This window comes from Anolis sagrei, chromosome 5, assembly GCF_037176765.1.
Source record: "Anolis sagrei isolate rAnoSag1 chromosome 5, rAnoSag1.mat, whole genome shotgun sequence".
NCBI classification, from domain to species: Eukaryota; Metazoa; Chordata; class Lepidosauria; order Squamata; family Dactyloidae; genus Anolis; species Anolis sagrei.
This window is the reverse complement of record NC_090025.1, coordinates 1,251,009-1,263,714: the sequence shown is the minus strand read 5'-3', so window position 1 is coordinate 1,263,714 and position 12,706 is coordinate 1,251,009. Positions and strand designations below refer to the sequence as shown.

Here is a 12,706-nt window from a genome sequence, read left to right as displayed (position 1 = left end):
GGGAAAAGGAAGGGGCCTGAGGCCAGGAATGGTGGGAGTTGAAGTCCAAAACACATGGAAGGAGGTCCAAAGTTGGCCCACGCTGGAGCTAAAGCCATTCTTTCATATCACCTTTGAGATAAACTTTTAGAGTTCCAGAACGGCAGCTGACATCCTCTCCCAACGGCAACGCATAACCTCCGCACATCCGCTCCAGTTTAGGAGTATGGTTTCAAGTGAAAAGGTTCCTCTACATGATCTCAGGTTAAAATAAGTAAAAAACCGACGTCACACTAAACATACAAAGGCCTCGATCTCCGGAAAGGAAGATTCCCCTGAAAGCAGGGCCAGAGGGAAGAAGGGTTCGTTTGGCTCAGCTGGTAGCTTCCCTTTCGCTCTCGAGGAGGCGGGTTTCCTTTCTTTCTTTCTTTCTTTCTTGCCAGGTAATATCCCCACTATTATGATTATTATTCCTCGCCTCCCCAAAGGGATGATTCCCTGAGACATCAGTGTCTTGTACGCAGGTTAAAAAAAATACTAAAAGTCTCCCCAACGGAACGTTCCCGTTCTTTTCTACGGCCGACGCTCGGTTTGTTTACGTTTGCAAAAGGCGAACGGTTGCAGCGCGGAGACGAGGAAGCGGCTGCAAAAGTGTTCCAAGAAGAGGCCCGGATCCGTTGCATCACGAAACTCAGGAGGAAGTTCACAGTGTTGCCCGAGATGGAGACAGAGACGTCCTCACAAGTCGTTGTGTCCCTTTCCTCCTCGGTGTCGAATTCCTCTCGCAAGCACGGTCGTCTCTTCCCTTGGTTTTTCTGCTGGTTCGCCACAAACCGAGGTGACTTCCTTCTCGACCATCTTGTTCTTCCCCACAAATCCCCAACCCCAACCCCCCCCCCCCAAGTGCCTCTTCTCCTGTCCCCCCCCCCCCCGGCATTGCGCTCAGAAGTTCTTGAGGCGGCTGTAGAGCTCCCTCTTGCTCCGCTCCCCGGCCCACGTGCGGCTCTTCAGGCGGAAGCGGCGCAGGTCCTCCTTGAAGTCCTCGTGGTGCATCGGCCGGTACGAGGGTGGCTCGCAGTGCGACTGCAGGAAGAGAGGGCAGAGGAAGCCATGTTAGGACGTGTGAGAGGTGTCTTGCGGCCAAATTTGGTGTCCATTCACCCAGTGGTTTTTGAGTTATGTTAATCCCACAAATCAACATTACATTTTTTATTGATATCAATGTTTTTGTGCATTGGCATATCTTTGTGCCTAGGTACATCAGTCTAACAGCTGAGAACCCTAACGGCCTTGCATGAATCCTAGTGGGGTAATAATAATAATCTGCCGATTCAGTTCTGAGCACAATTCAAAGTGTTGGTTTTGACCTACAAAACCCTATACGGTTCCGGCCCAGCGTATCTGTCCGAACGGATCTCCCTCTACGTCCCACCTCGAAGTTTAAGATCTTCTGGGGAGGCCCTGCTCTCAGTCCCGCCTCTAGCACAAGTGAGGCTGGCGGGGACGAGGAGCAGGGCCTTCTCGGTGGTGGCCCCTCACCTATGGAATTCACTTCCCGGGGAAATTAGATCGGCGACATCCCTCCTTTCCTTTAGGAGGAAATTAAAAACATGGATTTGGGACCAGGCGTTTGGGCAATCTGGCAGATAAATAAAGGACTACGACGACTGATAAAAATGGACAAAGGGAGGAGGGAGCAAGCTTCCTTTCTGCTTCCCTGGGGACTAGGACGCAAGGGAACAATGGCTTCAAACTACAAGAGAGGAGATTCCATCTGAACATGAGGAAGAACTTCCTGACTGTGAGAGCCGTTCAGCAGTGGAACTCTCTGCCCCGGAGGGAGTGTGGTGGAGGCTCCTTCTTTGGAAGCTTTTAAGCAGAGGCTGGATGGCCATCTGCCAGGGTGATTTGAATGCAATACTCCTGCTTCTTGGCAGAATGGGGTTGGACTGGATGATGGCCCAGGAGGTCTCTTCCAATTCTAGGATTCTAGGATTCTATGTATACAGAATATATTATATTAGCTTATCACAGTATTAGTATTAAATATGCCACTATGCTGAGATATTAGTAATATTATATATATTATATATTATTACATTGCACTATATTATTGTGAAGTCTCGGCCTGTTTATTTCCCAGTTGGTCTGCTCTATTTTGCCAAGTTTGAGTGGCGAACGCTGAGCATGAGATTGGTTATTGATTGTGATACATATTGATTGTTTTAATTGTTATAATTGTTTAATTGCTGTTTATATATGTTTATCTGTATTATTGTGTAGGCATCGAATTGTGCCTTTTGTAAGACGCCCTGAGTCCCCCCTGGGGGGTTGAGAAGGGCGGGGTAGAAATATGCAAAATAAATAAATAATAATCCTTTATTTATACCCCGCTACCATCTCCCGAAGGACTCAGTGCGGCTTACAAGAGGCCGAGCCCAAACAGATCAGTAAAAACAGCAACAACAACAATACAAACAATAAATAAACTCATAAACAAAGCATTAAACAGTAACAGTAACACCACGGCGCATTAAAAACCTATGGCAGGGCCAAATGTAATAATTAAAATTTTAAAAGTGCTAGGCATGACCAGGTGACATATAACTAGGATAGGTATTTGGAGAGAGAGATGGAGCGAGCAGACAATCCTAGATCATTAGTAAAGTGCGATTAGGGAAATGTTGCTTAGGGTTTCCTTGTTCTGGGAAGGCACGCTGGATAAGTGAGGCTGGTGGGGACGAGGAGCAGGGCTTTCTCAGTGGTAGCCCCTCGCCTGTGGAACTCACTCCTGGGGGAAATCAGGACATCATCATCCCTCCTCTCCTTCAGGAGGAGGGTGAAGACGTGGTTATGGGACCAGGCCTTTGGACAACCAGGCAATTAAATAACACAATCAGGTAAACAAGAACAACAGGGTTGAGGAAGTGGAATGGAAAATGAGAACTATGAGTTAGTGATCGCTGACCTTGTAAGAGAGGAATTGGGTTTGTATTGGTTTTTTATTGATTTTATTGATATAATGCATGAATTGTATAATTGTGTAATTGTGTAACTGTGTAATTTTCTGTCTTGATTGTTTTGCACTACAGGCATCGAATTGTGCCTTGTTTCTGTAAGCCGCCCTGAGTTCCCTTCGGGGTGAGAAGGGCGGGGTAAAAGAACCCCAAATAAATAAATAAATAAATATTGACCGCTAAGGAGCTCCCGGTGGCGCAGTGGGTTAAAGCCCTGTGCTGGCAGGACTGAAGACCGACAGGTCGTAGGTTTGAATCTGGATGAGCTCCCTCTATCAGCTCCAGCTCCTCATGCAAAGGGGACATGAGAGAAGCCTCCCACAAGGATGATAGAAACAACAAATCATCCAGGCAATGTCCCCTGGGCAACGTCCTTGCAGACGGCCAATTCTCTCACACCAGAAGCGACTTGCAGTTTCTCAAGTCACTCCTGACATGACAAAATAATAATATATGGATGCCATTTCCCAAATGGTGATGGCATCGTTCCCCCCCCCCCCCCCCCAAACCCTTTACTCACTTGATATTGTGGGAAGAACTCCTTGTAGCCTCCTTTCAGGACGTACAGCTCCGGGTAGTGCAGGGAAGGGTACTCGTTGCAGGCTCGGTCTTTCTCCCGCACAAAGCGGCACCTGCGAGGAAGCGGACACGGAACCACAACACATCAGGCCGCGTTCCCCGCGCAGACAAAGCAGTGTGCACCCTTTGGCCTGTTTGTGTGGCAGGGATCAAGGAGGGTGCAGCGTCTGCACTGCGGGACAAATGCGGATCAACGCCACCTGAGCCCCCCAATGGCTCAGATGGATCCGTAGCACCCGCAGCCTAACCGCAAAGACCCACGGGCGCAAGGCAAACTCGTCCCTGTGGGGATCGGCGCACTTGAAGTGGGGACTCAGAGCGGCTTACAAGGTATATTTTCATACAAAATATTGTATTATTAGCACAGAACAATATCAGTACTATATATTACTATATTGCACTATACAATTATATTGTAATGTTATTAGTAATATTACATGTAATGTAAATATATCATTATAATATTGTATTATTATATTATTATTGCTGGTATTATATTGTACTAGCCGTCCCCTGCCACACGTTGCTGTGGTTCACATGGGGGATTCTGTGTGGGAGGTTTGGCCCAATTCTGTCGTTGGTGGGGTTCAGAATGCTCTGTGATTGTAGGTGAACTATAAATCCCAGCAACTACAACTCCCAAATGTCAAGATTCTATTTTCCCCAAACTCCACCAGTGTTCACATTTGGGCATATATGAGTATTTGTGTAGAGTTTGGGCCAGATCCATCATTGTTTGAGTCCACAGTGATCTCTGGATGGAGGTGAACTACAACTCCAAAACCAAAGGACACTGCCCACCAAACCCATCCAGTATTTTCTATTGGTCATGGGAGAACTGTGTGCCAAGTTTGGTTCAATTCCATCATTGGTGGAGTTCAAAATTTTCTTTGATTGTAGGTGAACTACAAATCCCAGCAACTACAACTCCCAAATGACAAAATCAATTTTTTTGAGTGAAGGACGTACATTGGGTTGTTAGGTGTCTTGTGTCCAAATTTGGTGTCAATTCGTCCAATGGTTTTTGAGTTCTGTTAATCCCACAAATGAACATGACATTTTTATTTATATAGATTGCACTATACAATTATATTAGTAATAATACATGTAATGTAAATATATAATTATAATATTGTATTATTATTATTATTACTAGTATATTGGATTACACTATAATATAATAAATATTATATGTATATACAATATACTAAATTATATTATTAGTAAAGACAAGATGGTTAAAACTTATGTGCCAGCTGCACCCGTATCCTGGGAGGTCAGACTTGGCCATGGAGGTCCACACTCTGGTTGCATCCTGAATAGACTACTGCAATGCACTCTACGTGGGGCTGCCCCTGAAGACTGTTCGGAAGCTCCAGGTAGTCCAACACTCTGTATCCAGATTGCACACAGGAGTGGGGTACAGGGATCTCACAACTCCTTTCTTGCACCAGCTCCACTGGCTGCCTATTAGCTTCCGAGCACAATTCAAGGTGCCATTCGGACAGGTAAACGACTCTGGCCCAGCTTACCTGTCCGAACGTATCTCCCTCTACAAACTCCCGAGGACCTTAAGATCATCTGGAGAGGCCCTATTCTCGGTCCCACCGCCATCACAATCACGTTTGAGGGCCTTCCTTTTCGGTGGTGGCCCCTCCCTTGGCCGTGGAATACCCTCCCTAATGAGATTAGATCTGCCCCCCCCCCCCCCGGCATGACCTCCCAGGAAAAGCTAAACAATCTTAACAACAATAAAAAAAATAGAAATGCTCTTAATAATAATAATAATAATAATAATAATTAATAAATAAGTCCTTGTTGGAAAGGGGGACTCACATGCGGGGGCCCCTCTCGGAGGAGAACTCGCAGTGGAAGACCACGATCACGCGCTTCGAGGAGTCCGACGGCACCATCGGCTTCTGGAGGAGGAACTCCTCCACGTCCTTTTCCAGGGGGAGGTTCACGGCGCCCTGGAGAATCACAGAATCCGGGAGTTGGAGGAGATCTGGTGGGTCATCATCCAGCCCAACCCCAACAGAGGGGGCCCCCAGGCAACAACAGCCAAGCCACCTGTGCAAATACCACCACAAATTGACTTAGAATCACAGAATCCTTGAGTTGGAGGAGACCTGGTGGGCCACCATCTAGCCCAACCACAACAGAAGGTGCCTCCAGGCAGCAACAGCCAAGCCACCTATGCAAATACCATCACGAATTGACCTAGAATCATAGAACCCTAGAGTTGGGAGAGACCTGGTGGGCCACCATCCAGCCCAACCCCAACAGAGGGGGCCCCCAGGCAACAACTGTCAGGCCACCTATGCAAATACCATCACTGACTGACTTAGAATCACAGAATCCTCAAGTTGGGAGAGACCTGGTGGGCCATCCTCCAGTCCAGCCCCATTCTGCCAAGAAGCAGGATAATCGCCTCCAAAGCACTCCCCACAGATGGCCATCCAGCCTCTGCTTAAAAGCCCCCAAGGAAGGAGCTTCCACTGGACTCCGAGGCAGGGAGTTCCACAGCTGAACATAGAATCCTAGAGTTGGAGGAGACCTGGTGGGCCATCCAGTCCAACCCCAACAGAGGGTGCCTCCAGGCAACAACAGCCAGGTCATCTATGCACTCATTGACTTGGAATCACAGAATCTTAAGAGTTGGGAGAGACCTGATGGACCATCATCCAGCCCAACCCCATTCTTTCAAGAAGCAGGACAATCATGTTCAAAGCACTCCCAACAGATGGCCATCCAGCCTCTGCTTAAAAGCCTCCAAGGAAGTAACTTCAACTGGACCCCGAGGCAGAGAGTTCCACAGCTAAACATAGAATCCTAGACTTTGGAGAGACCTGGTGGGCCAACATCCAGTCCAACCCCATTCTGCCGAGAAGCAGGACAATCGCGTTCAAATCACTCCCAACAGATGGCCATCCAGCCCTGTTTAAAAGCCTCCAAGGAAAGAACTTCCACTGGACTCCGAGGCAGAGAGTTCCACAGCTGAACATAGAATCCTAGAGTTGTAAGAGGCCTGGTGGACTATCCAGCCCAACCCCATTCTGCCAAGAAGTAGGAGAATCGCGTTCAAATCACTCTCAACAGATGGCCATCCAGCCTCTGCTTCAAAGCCTCCAAGGAAGGAACTTCCACTCGACTCCGAGGCAGAGAGTTCCACCACTGAACACAGAATCCTATGTCCATCATTCAGTCCAACTTAAAAGCCTTCAAGGAAGGAAATTCCACCACACTCCAGGGCAGAGAGTTCCACCACTGAACAGCTCTCACTGTTAGGAAGACACACACACTCAGAGGCCAGCCATTACATGAGTCTGTCCAGACTCTTCCATTTGGAGGGAGACACTGCAGGATACTGGGAAGTCCAGTTGAGAAAGGAACCTAGCCCCCCCCCCCCCGACACGGTCACGCCCAGGACCCACCTTGATGTGTCCTCCTTCGTATTCGTACGGGTATCTGCAGTCCACGACCACACAGCTTTCGATGAGGCTGCTGAACTGGCCCGTCAGGACGGCCACCATCTGTGGGCAGAGAAAGGGCCCCACGGTCAAGACCCGGCCTCCGCCAGGAAGGAGGAAAAGTGCCTGGTCGGACCACCGTTCCCCGGAGCTGAGCCCATCACTGAGGGCCATTCAAGGACCAAACTTAAGAGTCATAGAATCATGGTGGAAGGAATTGTGGGGGTTGAAGTCCAAAACAGCTGGAGGGAGGGCCCAAGTTGGCCCATGACTGTCCTCGAGAGTCTATATATTCCCTGGAAGTGGGTAAAGGAAGCTGAGGGAATGGGCTCCGCGGATATGGGGTGCAAAAGGAAGCCTATGGGAATTGTGTCCATGGATATGGGGTGCAAAAGGAAGCCTATGGGAATTGTGTCCATGGATATGGGGTGCAAAAGGAAGCCTATGGGAATTGTGTCCGCGGATATGGGGTGCAAAAGGAAGCCTACATGAATTGTGTCCGCGGATATGGGGTGCAAAAGGAAGCCTATGGGAATTGTGTCCGCGGATATGGGGTGCAAAAGGAAGCCTATGGGAATTGTGTCCACAGATATGGGGTGCAAAAAGAAGCCTACGGGATTTGTGTCCGCGGATATGGGGTGCAAAAGGAAGCCTATGGGAATTGTGTCCACAGATATGGGGTGCAAAAGGAAGCCTATGGGAATTGTGTCCGCGGATATGGGGTGCAAAAGGAAGCCTATGGGAATTGTGTCCACAGATATGAGGTGCAAAAGGAAGCCTATGGGAATTGTGTCCACAGATATGGGGTGCAAAAGGAAGCCTATGGGAATTGTGTCCGCGGATATGGGGTGCAAAAAGAAGCCTATGGGAATTGTGTCCACAGATATGGGGTGCAAAAGGAAGCCTATGGGAATTGTGTCCGCGGATATGGGGTGCAAAAGGAAGCCTATGGGAATTGTGTCCACAGATATGGGGTGCAAAAGGAAGCCTATGGGAATTGTGTCCGCGGATATGGGGTGCAAAAGGAAGCCTATGGGAATTGTGTCCACAGATATGAGGTGCAAAAGGAAGCCTATGGGAATTGTGTCCACAGATATGAGGTGCAAAAGGAAGCCTATGGGAATTGTGTCCGCGGATATGGGGTGCAAAAAGAAGCCTATGGGAATTGTGTCCGCGGATATGGGGTGCGAAAGGAAACCCACGGGAAACAGACCTCGTGGGACATCTAGTCTAAACCCTTCTTCCATACAGGGAAAATACAATCAAAGCAGCCCAACAGATGGCCATCCAGCATCTGTTTGAAAGCATCCAAGGAAGGGGTTTCCACCAGTCTCTGGGGCAGAGAGTTCCACTGGTGAACAGCTCATGCAATCAGGAAGTTTTATTCTATTTGTCCAGACTGCCCACGCCTGTCCTAGAGAGACTATATATTCCCCGGGAGCGGGTAAAGGAAGATGAGGGAAAGGTCTCCGCAGATATGGGGTGCGAAAGGAAACCCACGGGAATGAAGTCTACGGATATGGTTTTCCAGAGTGGAAAAAAAAACCTGAGACTAAAACTGATATAAATGTAATTTCTGTAGTTTATTGTAAAGATTGTTTGTCCAGGGTGGAGTGGAGTAAACAATAAAAATAAATAAATATAATATCAACAACAAAGCAAAATCCTGATTTTTTCCACAATGGGTTTGATGCCTGGAGGGAGGGCCCAAGTTGGCCCATGACAGCTGCAGGGAGGGCCCAAGTTGGCCCATGACTGTCCTAGAGAGACTATATATTCCCTGGGAGTGGGTAAAGGAAGCTGAGGGAATGGGCTCCGCGGATATGGGATGCAAAAGGAAACCCACGGGAATGAGGTCCGTGGATATGGGGTGCAAAAGGAAACCCACAGGAATGTGGTCCGTGGATATGGAGTGGAAAAGGAAACCCATGGGAATAGGGTCTGTGGATATGGGGTGCAAAAGGAAACCCACGGGAATGAGGTCAGCAGATATGGGGTGCAAAAGGAAACCCATGGGAATGAAGTCCACGGATATGGGGTACAACAGGAAACCCACAGGTATGAGGTCTGCAAATATGGGGTGCAAAAGGAAACTCACGGGAATAGGGTCTGTGGATATGGGGTGCAAAAGGAAGCCCATGGGAATGGGGTCCGCGGATATGGGGTGCTAAAGGAAACCCATGGGAATGAAGTCCATGGATATAGGGTGCAAAAGGAAACCCACAGGAATGTGGTCCGCGGATATGGGGTACTAAAGGAAACCCATGGGAATAGGGTCTGTGGATATGGGGTGCAAAAGGAAGCCCATGGGAATGGGGTCTGCGGATATGGGGTGCAAAAGGAAACCCACGGGAATGGTGTCCGCGGATATGGGGTACAAAAGGAAATCCATGGGAATGAGGTCCACGCATATAGGATGCAAAAGGAAATCCACAGGAATGGTGTCTGTGGATATGGAGCACACAAGGAAACCCACGAAGCCGGTTTTCTTACCATTTCGGCAGAGATGTACTTGAGATCTTGGTGCTTCCCTTCCACCGTCTGCAGAATGTACGCCTAGCATTGGGAAGAGGGGCGAGAGAGGAAGGAGTGTGAAGAATCGGCCACAAAGCCGCGCATCGGCCCCACAGAATGCTTCTTGCTTCCGTTTAGGGTGCCGAGCCTGCTTCCAAGGGGAGGTCCCTTTCCCATTTCCCTCCCTCCCTTCTCTTACCTTTGAGAAGTCTCCAATCAGCTCCCGCTGGTCGTTGTCCAAGATGCTGGCGATCTCGCTCGGGCAGCAGGAGCGGGAGCGCACCATGCGCGGCTTCTGCAGAGAATGGGTGGAAGGAGCGTGAGCAGCGCAGGCTGACAGATGGGAGCTCACCCCACTCCTCCTGCTTCCAAGTGCATGGGGGGCACCAACAGCGAGGGGGTCCCTTGCCTGCCCCGCGGCCCCCAGAGCTCGCATTCTCTAAGCATCATGGGACAAATGTGCAGTAATCGCATTTATTTTTGTGTCAGGAGCAACTTGAGAAACTGCAAGTCGCGTCTGGGGTGAGAGAACTGGCTGTCTGCAAAGATGTTGCCTGGATGTTTTACCATCCTGTGGGAGGCTTCTCTCATGTCCCCACATGAGAAGCTGGAGCTGACAGGCAGGAGCTCACCCCACTCCCTGGAATCAAACCATCAACTTTTCAGTCAGCAGTCCTGCCAGCACAAGGGTTTAACCCATTGCGCCACCGGGCAATCACATCCCTGGATGTTTTACCATCCTGTGGGAAGCTTCTCTCAAGTCCCCACATGAGAAGCTGGAGCTGACAGACAGGAGCTCACCCCACTCCCTGGAATCAAACCATCAACTTTTCAGTCAGCAGTCCTGCCAGCACAAGGGTTTAACCCATTGCGCCACCGGGCAATCACATCCCTGGATGTTTTACCATCCTGTGGGAGGCTTCTCTTATGTCTCACCACATGAGAAGCTGGAGCTGACAGGCAGGAGCTCACCCCACTCCCCGGAATCAAACCACCCACCTTTCGGTCAGCAGTCCTGCCAGCACAAGGGTTTAACCCATTGCGCCACTGGGCAATCACACCCCTGGAGCTGGAGCTGACAAACAGGAGCTCACCCCTCCCAGGAATCAAACCACCGACCTTTCGGTCAGCAGTCCTGCCAGATCAAGGGTTTAACCCATTGCGCCACCAGGCAATCACGTCCCTGGAGCTGGAACTGACAGGCAGGAGCTCACCCCACTCCCAGGAATCAAACCACCCACCTTTCGATCAGCAGTCCTGCCAGCACAAGGGTTTAACCCATTGCGCCACTGGGCAATCACACCCCTGGAGTTGGAGCTGACATACAGGAGCTCACCCCACTCCCTGGAATCAAACCATCAACTTTTTGGTCAGCAGTCCTGCCAGCACAAGGGTTTAACCCATTGTGCCACTGGGCAATCACACCCCTGGAGCTGGAGCTGAAAACAGGAGCTCACCCCTCCCAGGAATCAAAGCACCGACCTTTCGGTCAGCAGTCCTGCCAGCACAAGGGTTTAACCCATTGCGCCACCGGGCAATCACATCCCTGGAGCTGGAGCTGACAAACAGGAGCTCACCCCTCCCTGGAATCAAACCACTGACCTTTCGGTCAGCAGTCCTGCCAGCACAAGGGTTTAACCCATTGCGCCACCGGGCAATCACATCCCTGGAGCTGGAACTGACAGACAGGAGCTCACCCCACTCCCCAGGTTCAAACCAAACACCGGCCCCTTTTCTGGAGGGGAACGATCACCTCCAAAACCCACAATGCCCCCCCCCCCAAATGCATCCCCCTGCGGAGACTGTACCGGCTCCTCCGGCTTCTTCTCCTCTTCGTCGGCAGCGTCCGAAGGGCGGGCGTTGCTGTCGGCCAGGCTCCTCCGCCGCTTGCTCTTGACCGGCGGGGCGTCCCTGTCCTGAGGCCGGTCCAGGCGCTTGAGGACGGGCCGGATGACGCTGCTGGGCATCGAGGGCGAGCGGAAGAGGCGGCGGCACTTGCCCGCGTTCACGGGGGTCTGGTGGATCCAGGGTCAAGAGGAAAGAGGAAGGAGACAGAGGGGCCGTTGGCCGTGAGACTCCCATCCACTGAGGGGGTTTGGCACAAGGGACTCGCCCACAAAGGCTTCAGGGCAAGACAGGCCTGTCTCTAGTCAATAATAATAATAATAATAGATCCCCATCGTCAGCTGCTGCAAGAAGATCGGCAGACAGACTACAAGCAGAGGCACAACACCTTCCATCTCCTTAGAAGTGGCTGGGGGGTCTCCCAAGGCATTCCCTTCCATTCCAGGAAAGTTTAGCCCACCAGAAACCCAGTATCAGGAAGGAGAGGGGACCCCCACTCACCAGCTCAGAGTCGGCTTCTTCTTTCCGGACCAAGGGAGCCATCAGCAGGTTCTCCATCCCGTGAGGGACCTCTGTGTCACCCTGGAAGGAGGGAGGAACCAAGGAATGGGGGTCAGGAGTAACTCTGGTTCAAGGGACTCGCCTACAAAGGCCTCTGGGCAAAACAGGCCGCCAGGGGAGCTATCATTTTCATCATCCATCCACATTCCCCGCATGCTTTGCTGGAGTGCTTTGCTAGAGTCTTGTTTATGGCCTCCTAAATTAGCTAAATTAGCCTCCCCACACATAGGTTAACCTGTGTGGTGAAGCAATGCAAGGTAAGAGTTAAATGCATAGAGCTGTGCTTGATTCCTAGAGCATAATTTTGGAGTGTTCCGGTAACGTGTTTACATTCTGACAGCCATGTGGTTCCAGCTTCCAGCAATGTACAGCTAAGTGAATGGACGTATTTTATCCTGCTCCTGTAAATAGTGTAAATAAAAGGTCTCTAGTCAATAATAATAGTAATAATAGATCCCATCCTCAGCTGCTGCAAGATCGCGCAGATAGTAATATAGGTGATAGTAATATGTGATGATGAATGGAATGAAGAAGGATGGTGAGTATGAACGAGTGAATGAATGGATTATAAGTGAATGTTACAGCATATGAATGGAACAAAGAAGGACAGCAAATCTATGTGATGTTTCCCCTGTCTCTGTGTAACCAATATAACTATTATAAAACCCAGTACTGGGCCTCTGTGTTTACTTCTGTCTCTGAAAGTGACTGAGATCAATCTCTTCCACTGAAAACATCAAA

General features: G+C 49.9%; 1 protein-coding gene across 1 annotated transcript in view; it reads right to left on the bottom strand.

The window, feature by feature from the left end:
• Nucleotides 1-907: 907 nt before the first annotated feature.
• The window catches only part of CDC25B (cell division cycle 25B), a 57,924-nt gene continuing 46,125 nt past the window's right edge, over nucleotides 908-12,706 (bottom strand). The window contains exons 9-16 of the mRNA XM_067468427.1: nucleotides 11,906-11,986; nucleotides 11,368-11,574; nucleotides 9,759-9,854; nucleotides 9,539-9,601; nucleotides 7,010-7,108; nucleotides 5,412-5,545; nucleotides 3,517-3,628; nucleotides 908-1,062 (exon numbers count right to left, since the gene is read on the bottom strand). Coding sequence (XP_067324528.1) covers nucleotides 922-1,062; nucleotides 3,517-3,628; nucleotides 5,412-5,545; nucleotides 7,010-7,108; nucleotides 9,539-9,601; nucleotides 9,759-9,854; nucleotides 11,368-11,574; nucleotides 11,906-11,986 — 933 coding nt within the window. The 3' untranslated portion in view covers nucleotides 908-921. The remainder of the gene's footprint in view (nucleotides 1,063-3,516; nucleotides 3,629-5,411; nucleotides 5,546-7,009; nucleotides 7,109-9,538; nucleotides 9,602-9,758; nucleotides 9,855-11,367; nucleotides 11,575-11,905; nucleotides 11,987-12,706) is intronic.